The following is a 19601-nucleotide window of genomic DNA, read 5'->3' on the forward strand; positions in this document are numbered from 1 at the left end:
TAAAACCCTCTGAGGCATATCTGTGATTAGTGATTCTGGGCTATATAAAGAAAATTGATTGAAAATTGAATTGATCAGAGTAGGAGTATTGGTATTATCAAAGTTATATATATATATATATATATATATATATATATAATAAAGTTTTGAGAATATATCCACTTTAACTTGCAAGAATAAATCACATTATCACAATCATATCATGGAAAGAGGTTAAAAAAAAATGTATTCCAACCTTATGGCCGACCTTTAATATAAATAATATATATGTATATCTGTTGATTTGAATCCTATTTGTGGCCCCTCAAATCAAGAATCACAGCTTTAGATTAAATTGCCTTCTTATTGAAGCACTGGCCTTGTTTTTTAATATTTGGTAATAAATTAAATTAACAGTTGTACTTTAATAGTTTTGTTAGAACCAGAAAAAGTGGCTAATACCCCAAAACTCACCGCTCTGTTCTGATCCTGAGTCAGCCCTCTTGCTCTTTAAACCTAAAAATCATTGACCTATGCAAGCAGTGCAAAGTCACATTGTAGCTTTTTGTTTAATGTCTCGTGAAAAAATGAGTGTGGGTTTTGATACTGTACATCCAAACAACATCAGCAGTGAGGACAGCAGGACTCATTCTGTTTATTACCTTCATTTGCATGTAAATTAAAGCTGCCGCAGGGCCGCCAGGCACTGTCTATACTCTGGAGTCCCTCTGCCTCTCTCTCTCTCACACACACACACACACACACACACACACACACATAATATTATTATTCACATGCTTCAGCATATATATATATATATATATATATATATATATATATATATATATATATATATATATATGTGTATATATATATATATATATATATATATATATATATATATATATATATGCTGAAGCATGTGAATAATAATATTATTAGCCAAGTACAGAGGCCCTGAGTGTGAGAGCAAACTTTTCTTCCCTACATGTTTGAGGCCAGCAGCAGCAGCAGAGTGGAAGAAAACAGGTAGAGGCAAAAATCTAGTCAGCCTGTCACAACATTTACCTTTGAATTTGACAAATTGATCTCAGTCTACTGAGATCAGCCCCTCTGTTTTCTTCCCATTTTTTTAAAGAGCGGGTTATACTTTCTTTGGCCTGGCTCCAGGGTGACTACAGAAGAGACAAACTCTTCCTATAACGGAAGTATGAAGCTCGGGATGACAGATGACCTCCAGGCTGGAGGAAATAGTCGGTTTCATCATGAAGATGCTCACTCGATAAGTAATTTGGTCCAAAATAATTACACATTGCACTGCTGTCAGCAGCAGCAACATGGCTCTCAGTTTACCGTCTGAGACACTCTCTGCAGCATCTGTCTATCTAGGCCTGTTTATCTTAGAAAATATGAATAAAAAAAATAATCAACACTTTCTGGCTCAGAATAAATAAAGAAGTTACCAAAAATCTCCTCATCACTTTAGAGATACAAATAAAGTTCATCACTTCGTTAGATGGGCAAGTAGTTTTAGGAAGCTGGGCTTATGATTAATTTACTCCTCAAAGTTACCGGAGGGCTGAGTCTATTTCGCAGATTTTTCCGTATTGGTTGTAAATAAAGATCTAAACATAATGATCAAATAATGATCCCACAAGTAAAAACGTGAACTGAAGCTTTGTCCTGTAATTGAGCTGAGTAAGAGGAAGAGCGCAATTTAGATAAAATCACCCGATAAAAAGAAAAAACGAGAGATTATTTTAGCTGGAGGCTGCTGCTTTCTTTCAACTGTTATGAACACAGTTTTTGCATAACACGGCTGGCATTGACAGAGATTGACAGTCAATTATCATCTTTAAATGAACATGTTATATGTTAAATATGTGAAATACAATTAGCTCGACATATTTTTTGTCGTTTTTGTGTGGGTACAAAACATTAGATCCTACAAACAGTTATAGTGAATATTGGTAAGGTGGGACACCTAATATTTTAAAACGAGAAAAAAACTTCTTCTTATTTAAAATTTAGCCCAAATAAAAAAAGAATAGATTAATGGCACGACTATCTCGTATGAAAGCTGTAAAGATTGAACCATTGTTTTTCAGGAGTGGTTAGTAGCCCTTATGTATTAAATGTAATTTTGCGTCATGCGACATAGCAAATCAAAAGTAGAAATTAATGTTAAAAAAATAATAAAAATAAAGGATCGGATCTGTTTAAACAGAAATATTAGTTTATTATGTAAACTTTTAATTATAAAATGATTTTCAAAGTAGGTGTCAACGTTTATGCTGCTTGGTTTATTTTATAAACTTAATGCAATAATGTTTGTGTTTCTTCGGGCTTTGACCCGCTGAGCCGCTGTTTGAATGTGTCACTAACACACAAAGGAAGGTTCCTATAGCTCCAGCACTTCTAGATTTCTGTTGCAGGCCTACAGAGGGCTGCTGATGAAATGAGTGAACACAGAAACCGAGAGGCAATTTCATGCTCTGCAACGCTTTGAACAGCTCTGATAGCAGCGCGTCTCGCAGTGTAAATTCACCTCCTTTCCAAAGACCTATGAATATGGATTCAGTTGTCCCACTCACTTGAACCAATGAGCTACAACCCCCCCGCCACACACACACACACACACACACACACACACACACACACACACACACCACTTAAATGTATTAATTGAATATTCGTTGTCACCGGCTAAAAAAAAGGTTCAGTGTGTTTCCTGAGGATTTCTCTTCTTTTTCCAATATAAAAGTGTTTATTTGGAAACATGGTTTAAATGTACATGATATATCCCCCTGCTGTTCTTCTTCCAGGGCCAGTAGCTAACTCATATCTCAGAGAGCGTGGTGCTGTTTGCTGCAGAGGAAATGATGCACAGTGGTTGTGATTTGGTATCTATACTGTATAAGCTTTCACCCCTTTGTAAGAACTGTAGTAATCACTTTCACCACCGGGACAATTTAGGGATATTATCAACTCACTGTGGTTGCAAACAAGAATAAATAATGAGAAGGATTCCACAAGGGCCAAACAAAGAATGCCTATAAAATCACGAGCTCTTAGTACCACACAAAAAATAATTTATAGGAATATGATAGATTCTTATTATTATTATTGCAAATAACTTAAACTGTCTTCTTTGGATTTCGACTGCTTTGTGTAGATATGTTTTATACATTTCGGTTGTACGCGGGGTTTTAGAGGTATTGAGATGCTTAATAATTCATCAAATATACTTTTTTCTAAAGAGCTTTTTGGAGTTTTCACATTTTATTTGCATAGTTAAAAATGCATTTATATTCTGTCTGGCCGAAATCTAGTTTCAAAGAATGTGGTGGGAGAATACTTAATCCTATATTAATTTAATATAATTTATTTGTCCTGAAAATTGTGAAATTTAATTATTTTGGATCTGGAGCATGGACGATTCCGACAGTATATATATATACTGTATATATACTGTATATAAATTTAGAACACTTTTAAATGTTTTATTTGTTTATTGTTTTAAGCATAGGCCTACTGATGTTAACACTGTAGTACTCGATATTATAGTCGGTCTTTTTCTAAAATATTCCTATAAAAATCCCGAAGGCATTAATCGTGTGTTTCTGTGCTCAGAAGTGATTTTGCAGTTTGTTTATCACCTGCTGTATCACCATTATAGGCCTATTGTTTCTTGTTGGCACTTGTGTGGCATCTCTGTAAAATGTCCTGTTGGATTATTACAGTTCTTAGAAATCAGTTGGTCCGGGAAAACAACAAAACAAGTGAAATGGAGCCAGCGGCTGCTCTCGCGGTGTTTGGGCTGTTGTTGGCCCGGTGCACCGCAGCAGAACCACAGCAACTTAACATGACACAATGAGCAGGCGGTGCGGCTCAGGGGGACACAGACATACGTTGATTTTGTCTTTATTGTCTTAGAAACTGTCCAGGCTGTTTTCCAATAAAATCTTTGGTTTTGCAGTGGCAGTCTGCAGTCTGTTCTGCTGGACGGTCACTTGTGAAGAGGAGGGGGAGAAAAGAAGAAGAGGAGAGCTACTGACAAAACAAGATCCAGCTCTCCGCCCCGTCCTCGTCATTAAATTAGATATTTAGTATTTACAATGTACAGAGTGTGTGGTGGTGCAGCAGGCCGGCCGGGCGGTCAGTCGCTGTCCTCCTTGTCCTCCTGGATGGTGGTGGTGGAATGGTTGTACAGTCCCTGCGCCATCAGCTGCAGCGCCAGCCCGTTCTTGAAGCCGCTGGCCTTTTTGATCTTGGCCCGTTTGTTCTGAAACCAGATCTTGATCTGAGACTCGTTGAGGTTGAGCTCCTGGGCCAGAGACTGGCGCCGCTGCTCTGTGATGTAGCGGTTCACCTGAAACTCCGTCTTCAGTCTCTGCAGCTGCTCGGCGGTGAAGGCCGTGCGCGGCCGCTTGTCCTCTTTGCCGCTTTTCGACTTTTTCAGTTTCCGTGTCCTTGGGCCTGCAGTAAGGACGAAAGACACGGGAGCGGAAATATAAATATTCGGCGCAAATTCAACAATGATTAATAAGGCACAAAAATATTTTAAATTAATTTTAATTTTAAAATCAAATAGAACTGATTTTAACATCAACAGTCAACATCCGCCTGCACAAACACGCGCGCGCGCGCGCACACACACACACACACACACACACACACACACACACACACACTCTCTCTCTCTCTCTCTCTCTCTCTCTGTCTCTCTCTGTCTCTCTCTCTTCTCCAAGCATATGGAAAAAGACATTTGTATTATTTGTATTATTTTATTATGATTATTATTATCCCAAAAAGGTTGGGACGCCGTGTAAAAGTAATGAAACACGTGAATGCTTATGCGATCATTTAATCCGCACATACCCATATATGATTCAATTGAAAATTGTATGAAAACAATATATTTAATACTTAAACTGATAAACTTTTGTGTTTGTAAAAAACTCTGAATCTGATACATTTTATTTATGTTTTACACAGCTTCCCAACTTCTTTGAAATAGAAGTTGTAATATTATTATTATTATTATTATTATTATTATTATTGTTATTATTATTATTATTATTATTATTATTATTATTATTGTAGTTATTATTACTATTATCATCATCATCATTATTATTAGTAGTAGTAGTAGTAGTAGTAGTAAAATCACCATAATATATCAGAACCATAATAACAGTCCCAGCTGCAACATAGAATATCACGGTTAGTCATAATATTGTAATATTAATAATGTGTTGCTGTAGCCCTATACTCCCTATACTCTTGTGTATACAATGTGTGTGTATACACACACACACTCACACACACACACACACACACACACACACACACACACACATATACATATATATATGTGTATATATATATATATATATATATATATATATATATATATATATATTATATATATATATATATATATATAAACATACACATTAATATACACATTAATATAACATCATCCCGTTAACAAACTGGTTCTTAGCACCTTTTCTGACTGCATGGATGAAGGGAACAGAGCGATCCTGCCTTATACACCACACACCGCTAACAATAACAGCCGCTGCACATTCATTGCATCATTTGTGAAAAAGCGATAGTGTAGTGACGCAAATCCAAATAGTGTGTAGTCACGCCAGCATTAAAAAGAGTGGAAAGAAAGTGAAGTGAAGCAACCCTTTCACACACTTTTACTGCATTTCTCACTGACTTCTTTATAACAAATTAACATATCATAATAATATAGCCTAATAATAAAGAATGCGCTTGATAAAAACTGAGAGTTGCCGACTAAACGGAGATTAATTTTTGATTTCGTCCTGTCACACAGATTGGTTGTATAGCTAAATAACCGAATGCACACCGGTCCTCAAAAAGAAACAAGTCCCTCTAAGATCGTGTCTGGAGTGGGGAATTAATTTTTAGGCTATTCGTTTTTTATTCGTTCAATTTAACTTTGAGTGTTTGTTTATTATTAGACTTAGACAAATTCTAGCTGTAGGCTTAATATTTTAAGGCTTCTTGTTATTAAAATACGTCAAAAATATACAAAATAAAATAAAACTAGTTTATGAAGAGACGTGTATGTTTTCACATAAAATAGCTACATGTGATCTAATGGGGGTTTTTTTACACATAGGCTATGTAAGGATAGGCTAATTGTATTTTTGTGACCTAAATTATTTCAGACATAAACCAAACATACAGAAGGTTACTGAATTCAAAATGTCTCCTGTGGCGAGGGAAGGCTGCTAGTGTTTTATCAACAGATTGTGTAGAGGACCTTTCCCACGGCGACCACAGGAGAAAATACTTTTTATCTGCTGTCGATCAGTACATCGCGACACGTGTTACACACCGTGTAACGCTGTCAACTACCACAATCCTACTGGATGAATTCGGGCCAGTTGGTTATGTAAATTCAACAGGACACATTGTCAAGTTATTCAATAAATCAGAGAGCTGAAAAACACATATTTCAGTCAACTTTCATCATGTTCCAAAGCTCTGTTAGACGTGTTTTTCTTCTTTATTTGGAAGTTGCAACACGCAAACAATCGTCTAATAATAATTAAAGTTTTAAAATGCACGGATGCCGTAAAAGTCACATGTTATGTTAGCCTACATATGTTCTATTGAGTCCTTGGAGCGCGTTAGCTCTCGTCCAATAACATCTGGGTCAAATCACAATAAAATTGTCAAATACAAACAGTTATTTTTGTTGACAGAAATAGTTCACATTGGGATATTGAATGGCCTATGTTATGGATTTGATAGGCTATTGTAAAAAAAAACGACCGAAATTCTTGAGAATGTAAATGGTGAAAGTAAGTGTAAATAAATGAAAAGGAAGGATAACTGTGACCTACCAACATTAACAGTTGTAAACACCGTGCTACTACGTGTTTGATAGGATGAACATTTGGGTTTTTACTTGAGGTTATAAATAAAATCGGGTCAGCTGTGACCTACGAGTTTGTTGTCTTAAAAACGAAAACATTTGATCCCGCTTTACTTCACAAAACATTTGATTTGTTTAAGTGTAGGATGAATTTATGTCGATGTTTTGTGTCAGGAAAGGGAGGATTAAAACTTCTAGTAGCTAAACAAAGTGCTGTCATTCCTTCAGTACAAACCAAATGTAATCTCAGTTGATTTTCTTCATAAAACTATTGCCTTACCAGATGATGGCCTGTCCGAGTACCGGGTGCAATAGACCCAGGCAGGCCAGAGTAACGGCTGGCTCTCCGGTGTGGGCGCCCCGGTGCCGTTCAACACCACCAGCGAGGAGGACGTGTTCTCCCCGGCCCCGCCGCCAGTCCTCTCCTCGGCTTTGACGCCGCTGCTCCCCGTGGAGGCGGCCGCGTCTCCTCCGCTGCTGCCGTTACTCTTTTTAGGACTAGTCAAAGAGGCGGAGGACGAAGTACTGTCACTGCTACAATTAGAGTCTTGGCACGGCGTTCCGGGAAGGCTAGGTCTGGTGACCAGCGGGTGGACGCGGTCCCGATCCCGGCCGGAGGTCTGCGCCCTCTCCCGAGGGCCCAGGGCGTGCTCCTTCTTGCAGCCGAAGTCCGGCCGTAAAATGTTGTCGATGAAAAAGTTGGTGGTTCTGTGTGCCTGCTGAGCAACCTGCAGAGGCAATATGGGCGGCGAGGGCAGGCTGGGAGACGGGGAGACGCTTTCTCCCTCGCTGCTATCTGTGCTGTTCAAGTCCCTCTGCTCCTCCATCGCTGCTTGTCTTCAGAACGTTGCTTCTGCTCTCTCAATCCACTTACACGCTGTGTGACTTTGTTTGTATCCAAAATATGACAACAGGAAGCACTAAAACATAGTTACTTTATCTTCGATATTGCTCGTTGGTGTAATTATTTGCAAACTCTGGACATCCTGCTTGCGTAAAGGCGCTCCAGCGCGTCATGGCCGGCGACTTACTATAAGACTGGCAATGGTTGCAATTGCGCACTGCTCTCACATACCCAAAGCTTTTCTACACTGTTGAACAGTCGGATCCTCACAAAGTCCTCACATTACTTCACACACACACACACACACACACACACACACACACACACAGCTCTTACAAATCAACTGGAAGTGTATGAATAACATCCAAAGCGCAGCGGGCCAATCACCAACCGGGACACTTTTGGACAAGGGGTGACGACGTCCAATAATGTCAGGCGTCTCTAAGCCGAGAGGGGAACAGCGAGAAGGCTTCACAGTGAAACCAGACAAGAGATTATCTCTGCTCCGCGCCTTCAGCCTTGTTATGGTATATCTGTTACCTGTTACATAGCTGAAAGAGAGCAGGAGAAGAATTACACAAATACACACACACACACAGAGAGAGAGAGAGAGAGAGAGAGAGAGAGAGAGAGAGAGAGCGCAGCCCCGACATTTATACTTTGATTTCTTTTAATTGAATGAATCAATTTGCACTAACTAATTCGTCCTGTATAGCAACATCTTACAGGTTTTATGTAGCTCACAGTGCATACTTGGTCTTACGGGGCTTTTGTTTTTTCTGCTTATCTCTCAGCGCGCGCACACACACACACACACACACACACACACACACACACACAGTGCCGTCGTGGAGAAAAGGCCCACAGCTGCGAACCAGCCTCAGACTCTCTTTTCGTATATTTTTATTCCAAATAAACTGTGCATCTCCCATCTTCATACGCCTCCATTGAACGTGCACGCACCTTACATACACACCTCACTTCCACGGTTTCCGCCCCCTTTAAGAAGTACAGCAACCATTGTCAGCTGTTATTATTTTCCAGGCCGAGCTCTGAAAAACTGCGCTCTTATCTCACAGTGAGAGAGAGAGGCTGCCAGCGGGTAATTTATAGGTTTTAATTACTCTGTATTCCGCCTGATCAGCCGGACCTTCATCACCTGGCTGCAGGAGAAAAGCGGCTCAAAGACTCTGTCACCATCACCGCACCAAACACTCCATCAAAGTGCGAGTAAAGTGGACCCATAGAATAATAGATGCAATAACACACAGGCGCGCTGCACAATCTGGAGGCGTTTAGAAGATGTTCACAGAAATATCGCTGCAGGCTGGAGCACAAAGAAGACTGCATGAAAGAACGACTTAATTGGTGTTAATTCATATTAAGGACGTGTGTGTGTGTGTGTGTGTGTGTGTGTACGCCCCATCCATAGGTTGTTGGTCCATGTAACAAGTAGGCCTATAGCTAAATCTGGTACAAAACATATTTTCTCTTGAGATGAACGCATTTTTTTACGTGGTTCCTGTTTTAAAAATGTATAAAAGTAAACTAAAACTAACCTTAAAACTGATACTGTAGTGGATAGTCATAGTCTGAGGTGTAGAGCTAACTAGTGGGTTAGTCCTCGGTGTCCTGAAGCATGATGATAAATATTATGTTGGTTAATACCAGAGAAATTTACAACAGAGGTAGATGTGGTTGTGTCCTTGTATCCAGTTGAGCCCGTATATGTAATATATAGCATATTTATCACGGAAAATACGAATTAAATAGCATTAGGTGGTGCTTAAAGGGTCTTAAAATGTACGTTAATAATTGTTAATAAAAATAATGTTGAATTCTCTATATAGGCAACACACACACACACACACACACACACACACACACACACACACACACACACAAACTGTAACTGCTGTTTCCTGCTACTTTCCTGCTTGTACCCCACCTGGTTTCCACAGCACAGATATTGCAGCAGTTGGATGTGAGAAGGTTCCTGTGCGTCGCTATCAGATGCAGAGCAGTGACAGCGTCGGGATTTGACGACCTGGAAACTGGAAAGGCACGGCCAAAGACACGCGCACTCAAATAATAATATTAATAACATTAAAATCAATACAAAACACAGAGCGAGATTCCAATCTCGCATACAGTACATAACAGAACCTATTAGAGACATGTGGTAGGACCGCTGTATTGTCGCACATTATTTAGAAGAAATAAGAAGGAAAGGAAATCTACATTTTAAATGTTTTTCATTATTATGGAATATTTCTTCTCCTACAATTGTAAAATAAACACACCTGAATTGAACACAATATACATATTTATATGCCTATTTATATTTAATTAACATTGATAATAATACGCAGATGATCGCAGAAACACTTGTATTATTTCAATTTATTCGTATTCATTGTTCTTCAAAACGCGGAATTAGGCTTTACTGTTAACAGTGAATTTCTGAAAAGAAAAACAAATATTCTACAATCACCTGACCATCTGCAGAATCAGATCATCAACACAAACACTAACAATGTGAAGTGTTTATCAACTATTATCTTTGAAATGTGAATGCTTTTAACATATCAGTAAATCATTACAGAATAAGAATAACACTTTAACTTAATTGACTAAAGTATAATATGTAACAGGAATGAATCAGAAATGCAGCAATTTGCTTCAATATCTTATTTTATACCTAATAATAAATAAATAAATGAAAAGTTGGAACAACAGCAAGTACAACAACAAATTCTTAATATTCCAAATCTTACTCCATGAGATTAAAGAATAAAAGAAGAAGCTGTCCCTCTTTGTCTGTTTGGTAACAGGGAAACAGGACACCTTGGTGGGCTTTCTGCTGAAATTGCAATCAGCTGAAATGAGCTGGACTGATTATATTTTAGATTTACTAGATTTTCTACAAAGTGCTCGCATGTGGAAAGTGTGCTGCATATGTTTTGTAGTTGGTGGAGTATGAATCAAAAAGAGTTCTTGGATTTTGGAACATTTGGTCTTTTAATTAATTTTGTGATAAAACAATGAAAAATAATTCACAGTTTGGCCCACAAAGACTTCTGTTTCACTGACTGTGTGAAGAGTTTTGACAATGGGACTTCAGGTTTGAGCAATGCATGTTAGCAATCACAAAACTGTAAGATGCTGCTGTTAAGTGACTCAGCTTGGCTGTTAAACAGGCCGCTGCAGGTCGAAGAGTCCCAAACCCCCAAAGAAGAGCTAGAAAGGAGCCTTCTGGTGTGAACAAAGATTACAACACCAATATCTCAAATACTGATATCTTTTTCAGAGAGTTTGTGAAGGGAGTACAGTAAACAGTAAATCATGAGCCTGACTACCATGCCCACTTTGGCCTGAAATCACGTTTCTGTACTGAGTGGTAAAAGCCAGGTTCCTACAGAGAATCTGCTCCTTTTTATTTACTTTGCCGGCATATATCACTGACAAATGGGGGAAAAAAAACAAAATGGAAAAAGAACATGAAATCAACATTAAAAGGATATCTTGCCAGAGATGACTGATTCATTATCAAGAAGGTGCAAAACGTAAGGGTGATAAGCTGGTGACAAAGAAAAACAAGTGTATCCTCACTTCAGCAGGAAAGGTTGACACTGGAGTACTCTTCAGGAGCTGGCCATGCTGCAACTGCTGAAATAAGAATTAGACTCAATAGGTAACTACTCCTCACTGGAGAAGGCACTTAGATATGGAAAGTTATATCAGACCACCATCTAGTGGTCAATGAGCGTAAAATAAATCACCCACCTACAGTATGTCAGAATCAACTAAACCAAGCATGTTTAAACTTACAAGGAATTTTAATCGTAAAATACACAATTCAGAAAACACATTATGGTTCAACATAACAGCTAAACAAATGCAAAATTAGGCATACTTTACGAGATAGGATTTTTTTTGTTCTTGCTGGTTTACCATTTATTTGGAACTGTTATCAGGGCAACAAATCCCATAACCCAAACCTGGAAAAGTGCAGTACTACAGTCATTTAGACATAAATTTTGACGGTGTGGCTGAGTTTTACAATACAGTCACATCCTTAACCTTCTACAAAAACATGGTTGCCAAGTGAGGCTTTTACTCCTGGGTTTCCTGTTAAGACACAGTTACCTCTCAGGCTTTTGTTCTGTTAAACTACTTAGGCCTACTTGTTACTTTACAAAGAGTACTTGTTACTTCATTACTAGTTGTGTTGAGTACAACTGATCATTGTTTCACAACGAGTGCAATAAACTACTCGCTTGTAAAAAAAAAAAAAAAAAAACTAGGTCCATCCCAAGATTCCTGTTATCATCCTGTGACTGTTGCAGGCTTGTATTTTGAAGGCCTGGCTCATTCTGACTTCCCTGGTTGCTGTGGTGATTAGGGCAGCATGAGAGAGTGGAGAGGGGAGGGCCTCACAATATCTAGTTGAGTCCTATCAACAAAATATTAATAATATAACATCACCAGTTAGAAAACTTTTTTTTCTGTTTTCTTCTTGACATTTCTGGCAGTTAACATTAGTCTTTATCGGACAATTGGTTGGAGTTGCTGTCACATTCAGGCTCATTAAGCCACATTTGTAGCTCTGATTGATTCCAGCGTAGGATGTAGGCAACCAGCAAATGACTTTCCCTACAATTTGGCCTTAAAATGATTTATGAAGAGTGAAAGTTGTTGGAGGAAGCACTGGTTTTTCTGAAAATTTTCAGAAAATTTGACAGCTTCTCTTTAACTGTGATGCCATCCACTCTACCTCCCAACATCCCGTCCAATGTACACCCATTGTAAAACCTGATAACATGGAAAGAAATCAGCGTATGCGGTCACTACCCAAAGCTCATGTCCAGAGGTGAGGGTTGGAACGTAGAAGGACTGGTAAAGCTCCTTCTTCACCACAACATCACTGCTGACGCCACACCAAATCACCTGTCCTTCCCACACTCCATCCTACCCTTACTCATGAACAAGACCCTGAGATACTTTTATTCCATTGCTTGGGGCAGTAACCCTCTCCCAACTCACAGGAAACAATCCACCATTTTCTGGCAGAGCACCGTGGCCTTGGACTTGGAGGTGCTGACTCTCATCCTGACCGCTTCACACTTGGCTGATAACTGTTCCAGTGAGTGCTGCAGGTCACAGCTTGACAATGCCAGCAGAAATACATCATCTGCAAAAAGCATAAGCGCAATTATGAGATCAGAGGTTACGTCTTCAAGATTCAAGATTCACTTTATTGTCATGTATTTTTATACACAAAAGAAACCAAATACTGTTTCTCCCCAGCTCCGATCAGTGCATTTAAAGACACTAATATATATATTTAAAAAATGGTTCATTCCTAAAATAAAAAATAAAAACGTAAAACATGCCAGATGCACAGTTAAGTAGTGTAAACACAGTGGTGACGATCCTTAATGATGGAGGTAGCTCTGTGAAAACAAGGGTGCTGGTAGATCTCCATCAGGAAGGGGAGAGGGGCACAAATGGTCCTGCTGGTTGTCTTCTCCTGATGTAGTATCCTGTGGCCATGTTATATGTCTTTGATCACTGGCTTGTCCTGTTTCACCCTGTGTTTGTACGCTGGTTTAAGCAGCGATGTGGCCAGAGTTGCCACTATGGGAGAGGGGGCTGCTCTGTTTGAGTTTTTTTTTTAGCATTGGTGCTCCTAACTTGAAATTTTTAGGGGCACAAGCAGAAAATTTAGGGGCACACCGTAAATCAACCTGCAGTGCAATTATTCACATTTACCCAATATTAATTACAAATATTTAATTCTATTTTAAGGTCACAAATAAATAAAAATCTCTATCATTCTTTCTCAGTGAAGGGGCACAAAATGACGAAGGTTTAAAAAAGTTAAAAACAAAAAGGACTAATGAAAGGACATGTGAATTAGGGAAATAGTTTTCCAGGTGGCTTATTTTAACCCGATGGCTGGGCATATAGTGTGTTAGAAGACACTGAACCGCGTAATGGCCCGATTCTATTGGCCAGGCATTTGGGCAGACGTGCGCTGCTGGTGCGCATTTTGCCTTCAATGCCAGTTGGTTAACCCGTCCCGGGAGCACCCTTGCACCTATTACCGCTGATGGAGGTCCCGTTCGAACGTATTGGGATGGACCTCATCCCAATACGTTCACCTCAGCCATTTCACCGGACCACACGGGGATATTGCTTTGTGTTAATTCTCGTGGATTACACAACGCGATATCCAGAGGCAGGATCACTGTGCACCATCTCTGCAAAGAATGTGTCGCAGGCGCTGTTTCAAGTTATCTCCCGAGTTGGGATCCTGAAAGAGATCCTGACTGACCAAGGCACCCAGTTTATGTTTATTGATTATTGGGCATCAAGTCTATTTGAACTGGCGGTATCATTGATAGCCCAAATAAGACTTTGAAGTCCATGATCCGTAAGTTTGTGCACGATGGTAGTCGTAATTGGGATAAGTGGCTAGATCATTTGCTGTTTGCAGTGCACGAGGTACCACAGGCCTCCACGGGATTTTCTCCCTTTGAACTGCTGTTTGGCAGGAAACCACGCGAGAAAGGGGTCCGTCCACAACAGCTGCGTAGTCCGTCAACACACACTGTGATCTGCACTGTATCCAGCGGAGTCCCGGGGATGCACAATATCTCACAAATTCACGCGTTATCAAGTGATATAACCGGGAAAAAACCACAAAGCATTTAAAGGATTTTTGAGTCCATTCAGAGGAGTACAAGAAGAGCGACTCGGTCCTGTCCTGTAGATCTGCCTTTTGTGGAGATAATTGTATGATTTTGGACCTCCAGAATCAACATCTCCTCATCCATGGTGTCAGTGGGGTGAAAAGTCGAGTGAAAACCTCTAACCTGTTGACTTCAGGTCTGTCCCCGCCCATCATCATGTCTTCAAGTTGTGACATACGATCCGCCATGAACCCGAGGTATTTTATTTTGAAAATATACCGGATGTTTTATTTTGTGTCTGTGCATGACTTCCTGCCCGGAACGATCTGCTCTGTACTGAATTGATGCGCCGTGCTCCATCGTCGGTCAAAAATAGAAGTTCTGCGCAAGTGTTGCGAGGGCTGACGGATGGCCGTGTGACGACGGACTCACTAAGCAGCGGATACGGAGTTGGTGGAATCTCACACAGTGATTAAAATGAATGCGTATCGGCTCCGGAGACGGACCTGCAGCCGCGACGCATTCAGTGGAAACGTCATTTGAGTCTATTTACCTAGTGACGGCAATTGAGAGATGAGTTGGGGCTTGAGGTTCCAAAATCTGCCAATCCTGCCTCGCTCCTTTGTGAAAAACATCTCTCACCGTCCCAGAGAGCAGATATTGCCAGGTTGCAACAGTGTTACGATGATATGTTCTCCCCCCTGTCAGGACGCACAAGCCTTATTCAACACCATGTTGAGACTCACTCGGGCGTGACGGTGCTTTCACGGCCCTATCGGTTACCTGAGCACAAGAGAAAAGTGGTTCGGGCCAAATTGAAAGCTATGCTGGAGATGGGTGTAATAGAAGAGTCCAACAGTGCCTGGTGTAACCCCATCCTTCTTGTAGTCAAGAAGGATGGGTCTATCTGGTTCTGTGTGGACTATCCCAGGGTGAATGATGTTTCACGGTTTGATGCCTATCCAATGCCCCGGGTTGAATAGCTCCTGGATCGCCTGGGCACTGCTCGTTTTTTACGACGCTGGATTTGACCAAGGGCTACTGGCAGATTCCCCTATCTCCAGAGTCCAGGGAGAAAACGGCCTTCTCCACTCCCTAGGGGTTTGTACCAATTTGTCACACTTCCGTTCGGGTTATTCGGGGCCCCAGCCACATTTCAACGCCTCATGGACCTGGTGCTGCGTCCACGTGCTGCATATGCTGCCGCCTATCTGGATGATTTAATCATCCATAGCGCCACCTGGGCGTAGCATGTGCAGCAGGTGGCTGAGGTGCTCAATACACTGATGCAGGCGGGGCTCATGGCCAACCTGAAGAAGTGTGCAGTTGGACGGAGGGAGGTACGGTATCTGGGGTACCACTTGGGCGGCGGACAGGTGCGTCCACAGGTAGATTAGACAGCAGCTATTGCAGCCTGCCCAAGGCCCAAGACCAAAAAAGAGGTGCTGGCCTCCCAACTTCTCGGAGCTGACCAGCCCCTTCACTGACCTCACCCAAAAGGGTGCCTCAGATTCGGTTCAGTGAACGGAGCAGTGCCAGGTGTCGCTTGAGAGGGTAAAGCAGACTCTCTGTGGGGAGCCTCTTCTCCACAAACCTAATTTCTCTTTCCCCCTTAGTCCTGCAGACTGATGCGTCGGGCAGAGAGCTGGGGGCCGTTCTATCGCAGCAGGTGCGGGCATCGATCGCCTGGTGCTCTACATCAGCCGGAAACTGTCCGAAAGGGAGGCCAGGTACAGCACTCAGCTTGTATGGAGGCGGAACATTGGTGGGATCACTTGATCCCGGCATCCCGCTTTAGGCGCGTTCATAGTGCAGGCTAGACATTACAGAGCCGTAAATGTCCCGGCATGAAACAGCGCTATGAAAGGGGCTTGTGTTACTCCAGTTGTGGCTGCAGACTCCCTTGGGCCTACAGTGTACAGAAGTCCAAGCTAGCACAGTAAGCTTGGCAAGTGTTCATTGTAGCAAGAGATCTTGTTACAAAAGTCCAAAAGAGACTACAGAAGTTCCTGTCTATAAAAAATCACAAAAATAATCGGTTACAAGGGGCAACCCTGGTGGAGGCCAACACCCACTGAAAACATGTTTGACAGTGTGCCCAGTATACGAACACAGCTCCCACTTTGGTTGTACAAGGACTGATTGGCTCATACGGCGACCCTGGAACCCCATACTCCCACAGTTTCCCCCACAGAACCTTCCAGGCCGTTTCTAAGACCACAAAACACATGTAGACTGGAAGGACAACTCCCATGAGCCCTCTAGAAGTCCTGCCAGAGTTAGTCCACTTATCCATGACCAGAACAGAATATGCATTGCTCCTCCTGTATCCAAGGTTCAACAATCAGCTAAAGTCTCCTTTCTAGCACCATGGAGTAAACTAGTGTCATCCAGATAATTAGAGCACACCCTCCTGTCCCCTTTTTTAAAAACGGGAACCACATTCCAGTCTGCCACAGCACCATACTACTTCCCCTAGATACCAAAGAGGCATGTCAACCAACAGGGTCCAGAGCTTTCAGCATCTCAGGGCAAATCTCATCCACATCAGGCACCTTCCACTGAGGAGCTGTCTGACTGCCTCAGTGACCTCTGCCAAAGAAATGGGCAAGCCTTCCCCTGAGTACTCCAGCTATTCCTCCTTCTCAGAGGACACAATGGACAGGTTTAGGAGTTACTCAAATTGATCTTTCCACCGCTCAATGATATCCCCAGTCTGGGTCAGCAGTTCTCCTCCACTGCTTGAGCCAAGCCCTACTTCTCCTTCCTGAGCCATCGAACACTTTGCCAGAACATTCATGAGGCCAGCAGTATGTCCTTCTCCATGGTCTCATGGAATTCCTCCCAAGCCCGAAAAGCCTCCTTCTCAGGTTGCCATCACAACAGACACCGGTAACCTTCCGACCACAATTCCTAGCTGCAATCTCCATGAACCCAGCCTCCTCCAGGATCCTGGAGAAAATATATCCATTCTTACTACATGTTTGGGTTTACCAGGTAATTCTGGCAGTTTTTCCCACCACTGGACCTAACTCAGCACCTGGTGGTGATTGGTAGACAGCTCAGTACCAAACTCTGTCCTTCAAGATGACAACGCTCATCAGGTCGAGGAGATGCCAGGCTGTTGTGGTCGTGTATGGTTCATCCACACGCTACCGAGGCTCCTGTTTATTAAATAAATAAATTGTTAAATTGCCAATATGTCTTTTTTCCATAGACTGTATATAAATAATGAACGTAGTCACCGTGACGTCATCCGTTGTGGCCCGTTGGAAGCATCGAGTTCAGCGTTACACTCTGTTAAAATAATTGATTATTTTCTATATTGGTAAATGATTTTATGCTTGATTTCTGCTTCTCTGTTGTTTGACTCCCTGGTGTCTGTCCCTGTGTCTGTCCCTGTTGTCTGACTCTGTGTCTGTCTCTGTGCGTGACTATCAGGTCAGCCTTGGTAAATATCTCTATCCATTTATATTAAATTAGGCAATATGATTTTGATACAATGATTATGTTTGTGTGTTAATTTTGGTTTAGAAACTTTGACTACATATATTTCATTGTCTGTTTCATATTTTTTAGACTTTTAGAATCTATGTGAGACAGTGAAAATCCTTTGGCTCTGTAAGACATAATATCTTTGTTATACATAACAAGGCAGGAGGTTTTTGTTGAATGTTCTGGAGCAGAGGCCAGGTCAGGATGGCCTTGTCCGGGGCAGCAAGCAACCAGGTGGCATGACGTGCCGTTGTATTAATTAAAACTGGCGAATCAGCGATCAAGAGGGCGGAACTTCCCGGAGGAAATCGACCAGCATGTTTTGTAAACAAATGTTAGTATTTTAATGGGTTCAGGGAGAGAGTCGTGGTTCAGACTTCACGAACTGAAACACGTCTGTTTGTATTCAGGGACATGAGTTTTTGAACCCGGAGATCTCTGTAAAGTGCACATTTTTTGACGTATTGTAATAAAACTATGTTAAACTGAGAAACTTGGACGTCTCCAGCTCTTCATTTCCGCGTCAACGAACGGCGCAGAAAAATGGTGAGGTTTTTTCTGTTGGTGACAGATTATCAATTTTAAAGGTTTCCTCATGCAATTTTTCTATCAACTCGTCGCCATTTTGTGTTGCCATCTTGTTTCCGATACGGGGAGCAGACCATATCTGGACTGTGGAGGAGCGAGAGGGATCTGATCACTGACTACACACCTCTCTACACCTCAACCTGACTGAGAGAAGTCGCTGCTAATTCATGTTAGCATTAAGTGCAGCATTAACTGGGATGTTCATTTTGGCAAAAAACAAAAGCAAAATGTATGTTACTTACCTCAGAAAACTGAACAGCGACTCCTTGGAGTGTCTGTTAGTCCAACCAAACGCTGAACAAGACATTTTTACTGAACAAAGCGTTCAAATAAACTGTCATTAAGTGAAAATACAGTTAAAGGGTCAAAGTTATGAGACCAAACCACCAAACGTCCTATATACTGTATATATAACTTTATTGACACGTTGCCACGGATACGCATTGCTCCACTTCTCTCCTGATGACGGCTCGCCTTGTTAGTGACCTGTCAATCAAAGGTAGCTACGCCCCAAATCATATGATTCTTTATCTTCTATTTTATTCTAAATTAGGCCATTATTTGAACTATTAACATGAAATTGTCTTGAATGAGAGAGAAAAAATCTGAGGTAATAAATCAAGTAATAAGTTTTCTCATTTTGCATTGAAATTAATAGAAAGAAATGCTTTTGCAGCCACACTTAGTGCCCCCCTGCTGGAATTTTTGGTAGAATGCAGGCTTTAGGCACTTCCTGGTTTGACTCCTTGCTCTGGTTGTTTCTCAACTTCAATCATCCAATCCACCAAACAAAAGTCAGAAGCAAAGAAAAGCTGGCAAACTTTTCATGGGCGCAACCCACATACTCAGATCTGCTGCTCACCCCACAAATGCATGTTCCTTACAAATGTAGCATCATTTAAAGGGGAATAAACAGGTTTTCCAATGGTATAAGATGTATTGCCAAGAAGCATTGTTACAACAAATAAATAATCTAAAGAACCAAACACAAATTTCCTTTGTAGTTTATAAGGAAATAATGATATAGAATGAAAGCTTGAGAATATGGATTGAAACTTGAGAATACATATTG

At 41.1% G+C, this 19601-nt stretch overlaps 1 protein-coding gene across 1 annotated transcript; it reads right to left on the reverse strand.

Annotated features, from left to right (window-relative positions):
* Window positions 1–3475: 3475 nt before the first annotated feature.
* On the reverse strand, window positions 3476–7937 carry LOC131979242 (homeobox protein engrailed-1-B-like). Its single transcript, XM_059343184.1, has 2 exons — window positions 7185–7937; window positions 3476–4458 (listed from the first exon to the last, which is right to left on the reverse strand). Exons 1-2 carry the CDS (start codon window positions 7729–7731, stop codon window positions 4139–4141), a joined length of 867 nt encoding a protein of 288 aa, XP_059199167.1. The 5' UTR covers window positions 7732–7937; the 3' UTR covers window positions 3476–4138.
* Between the last annotated feature and the right edge of the window lie 11664 nt (window positions 7938–19601).

Source organism: Centropristis striata, chromosome 10 (assembly GCF_030273125.1).
Source record: "Centropristis striata isolate RG_2023a ecotype Rhode Island chromosome 10, C.striata_1.0, whole genome shotgun sequence".
NCBI classification, from domain to species: domain Eukaryota; kingdom Metazoa; phylum Chordata; class Actinopteri; order Perciformes; family Serranidae; genus Centropristis; species Centropristis striata.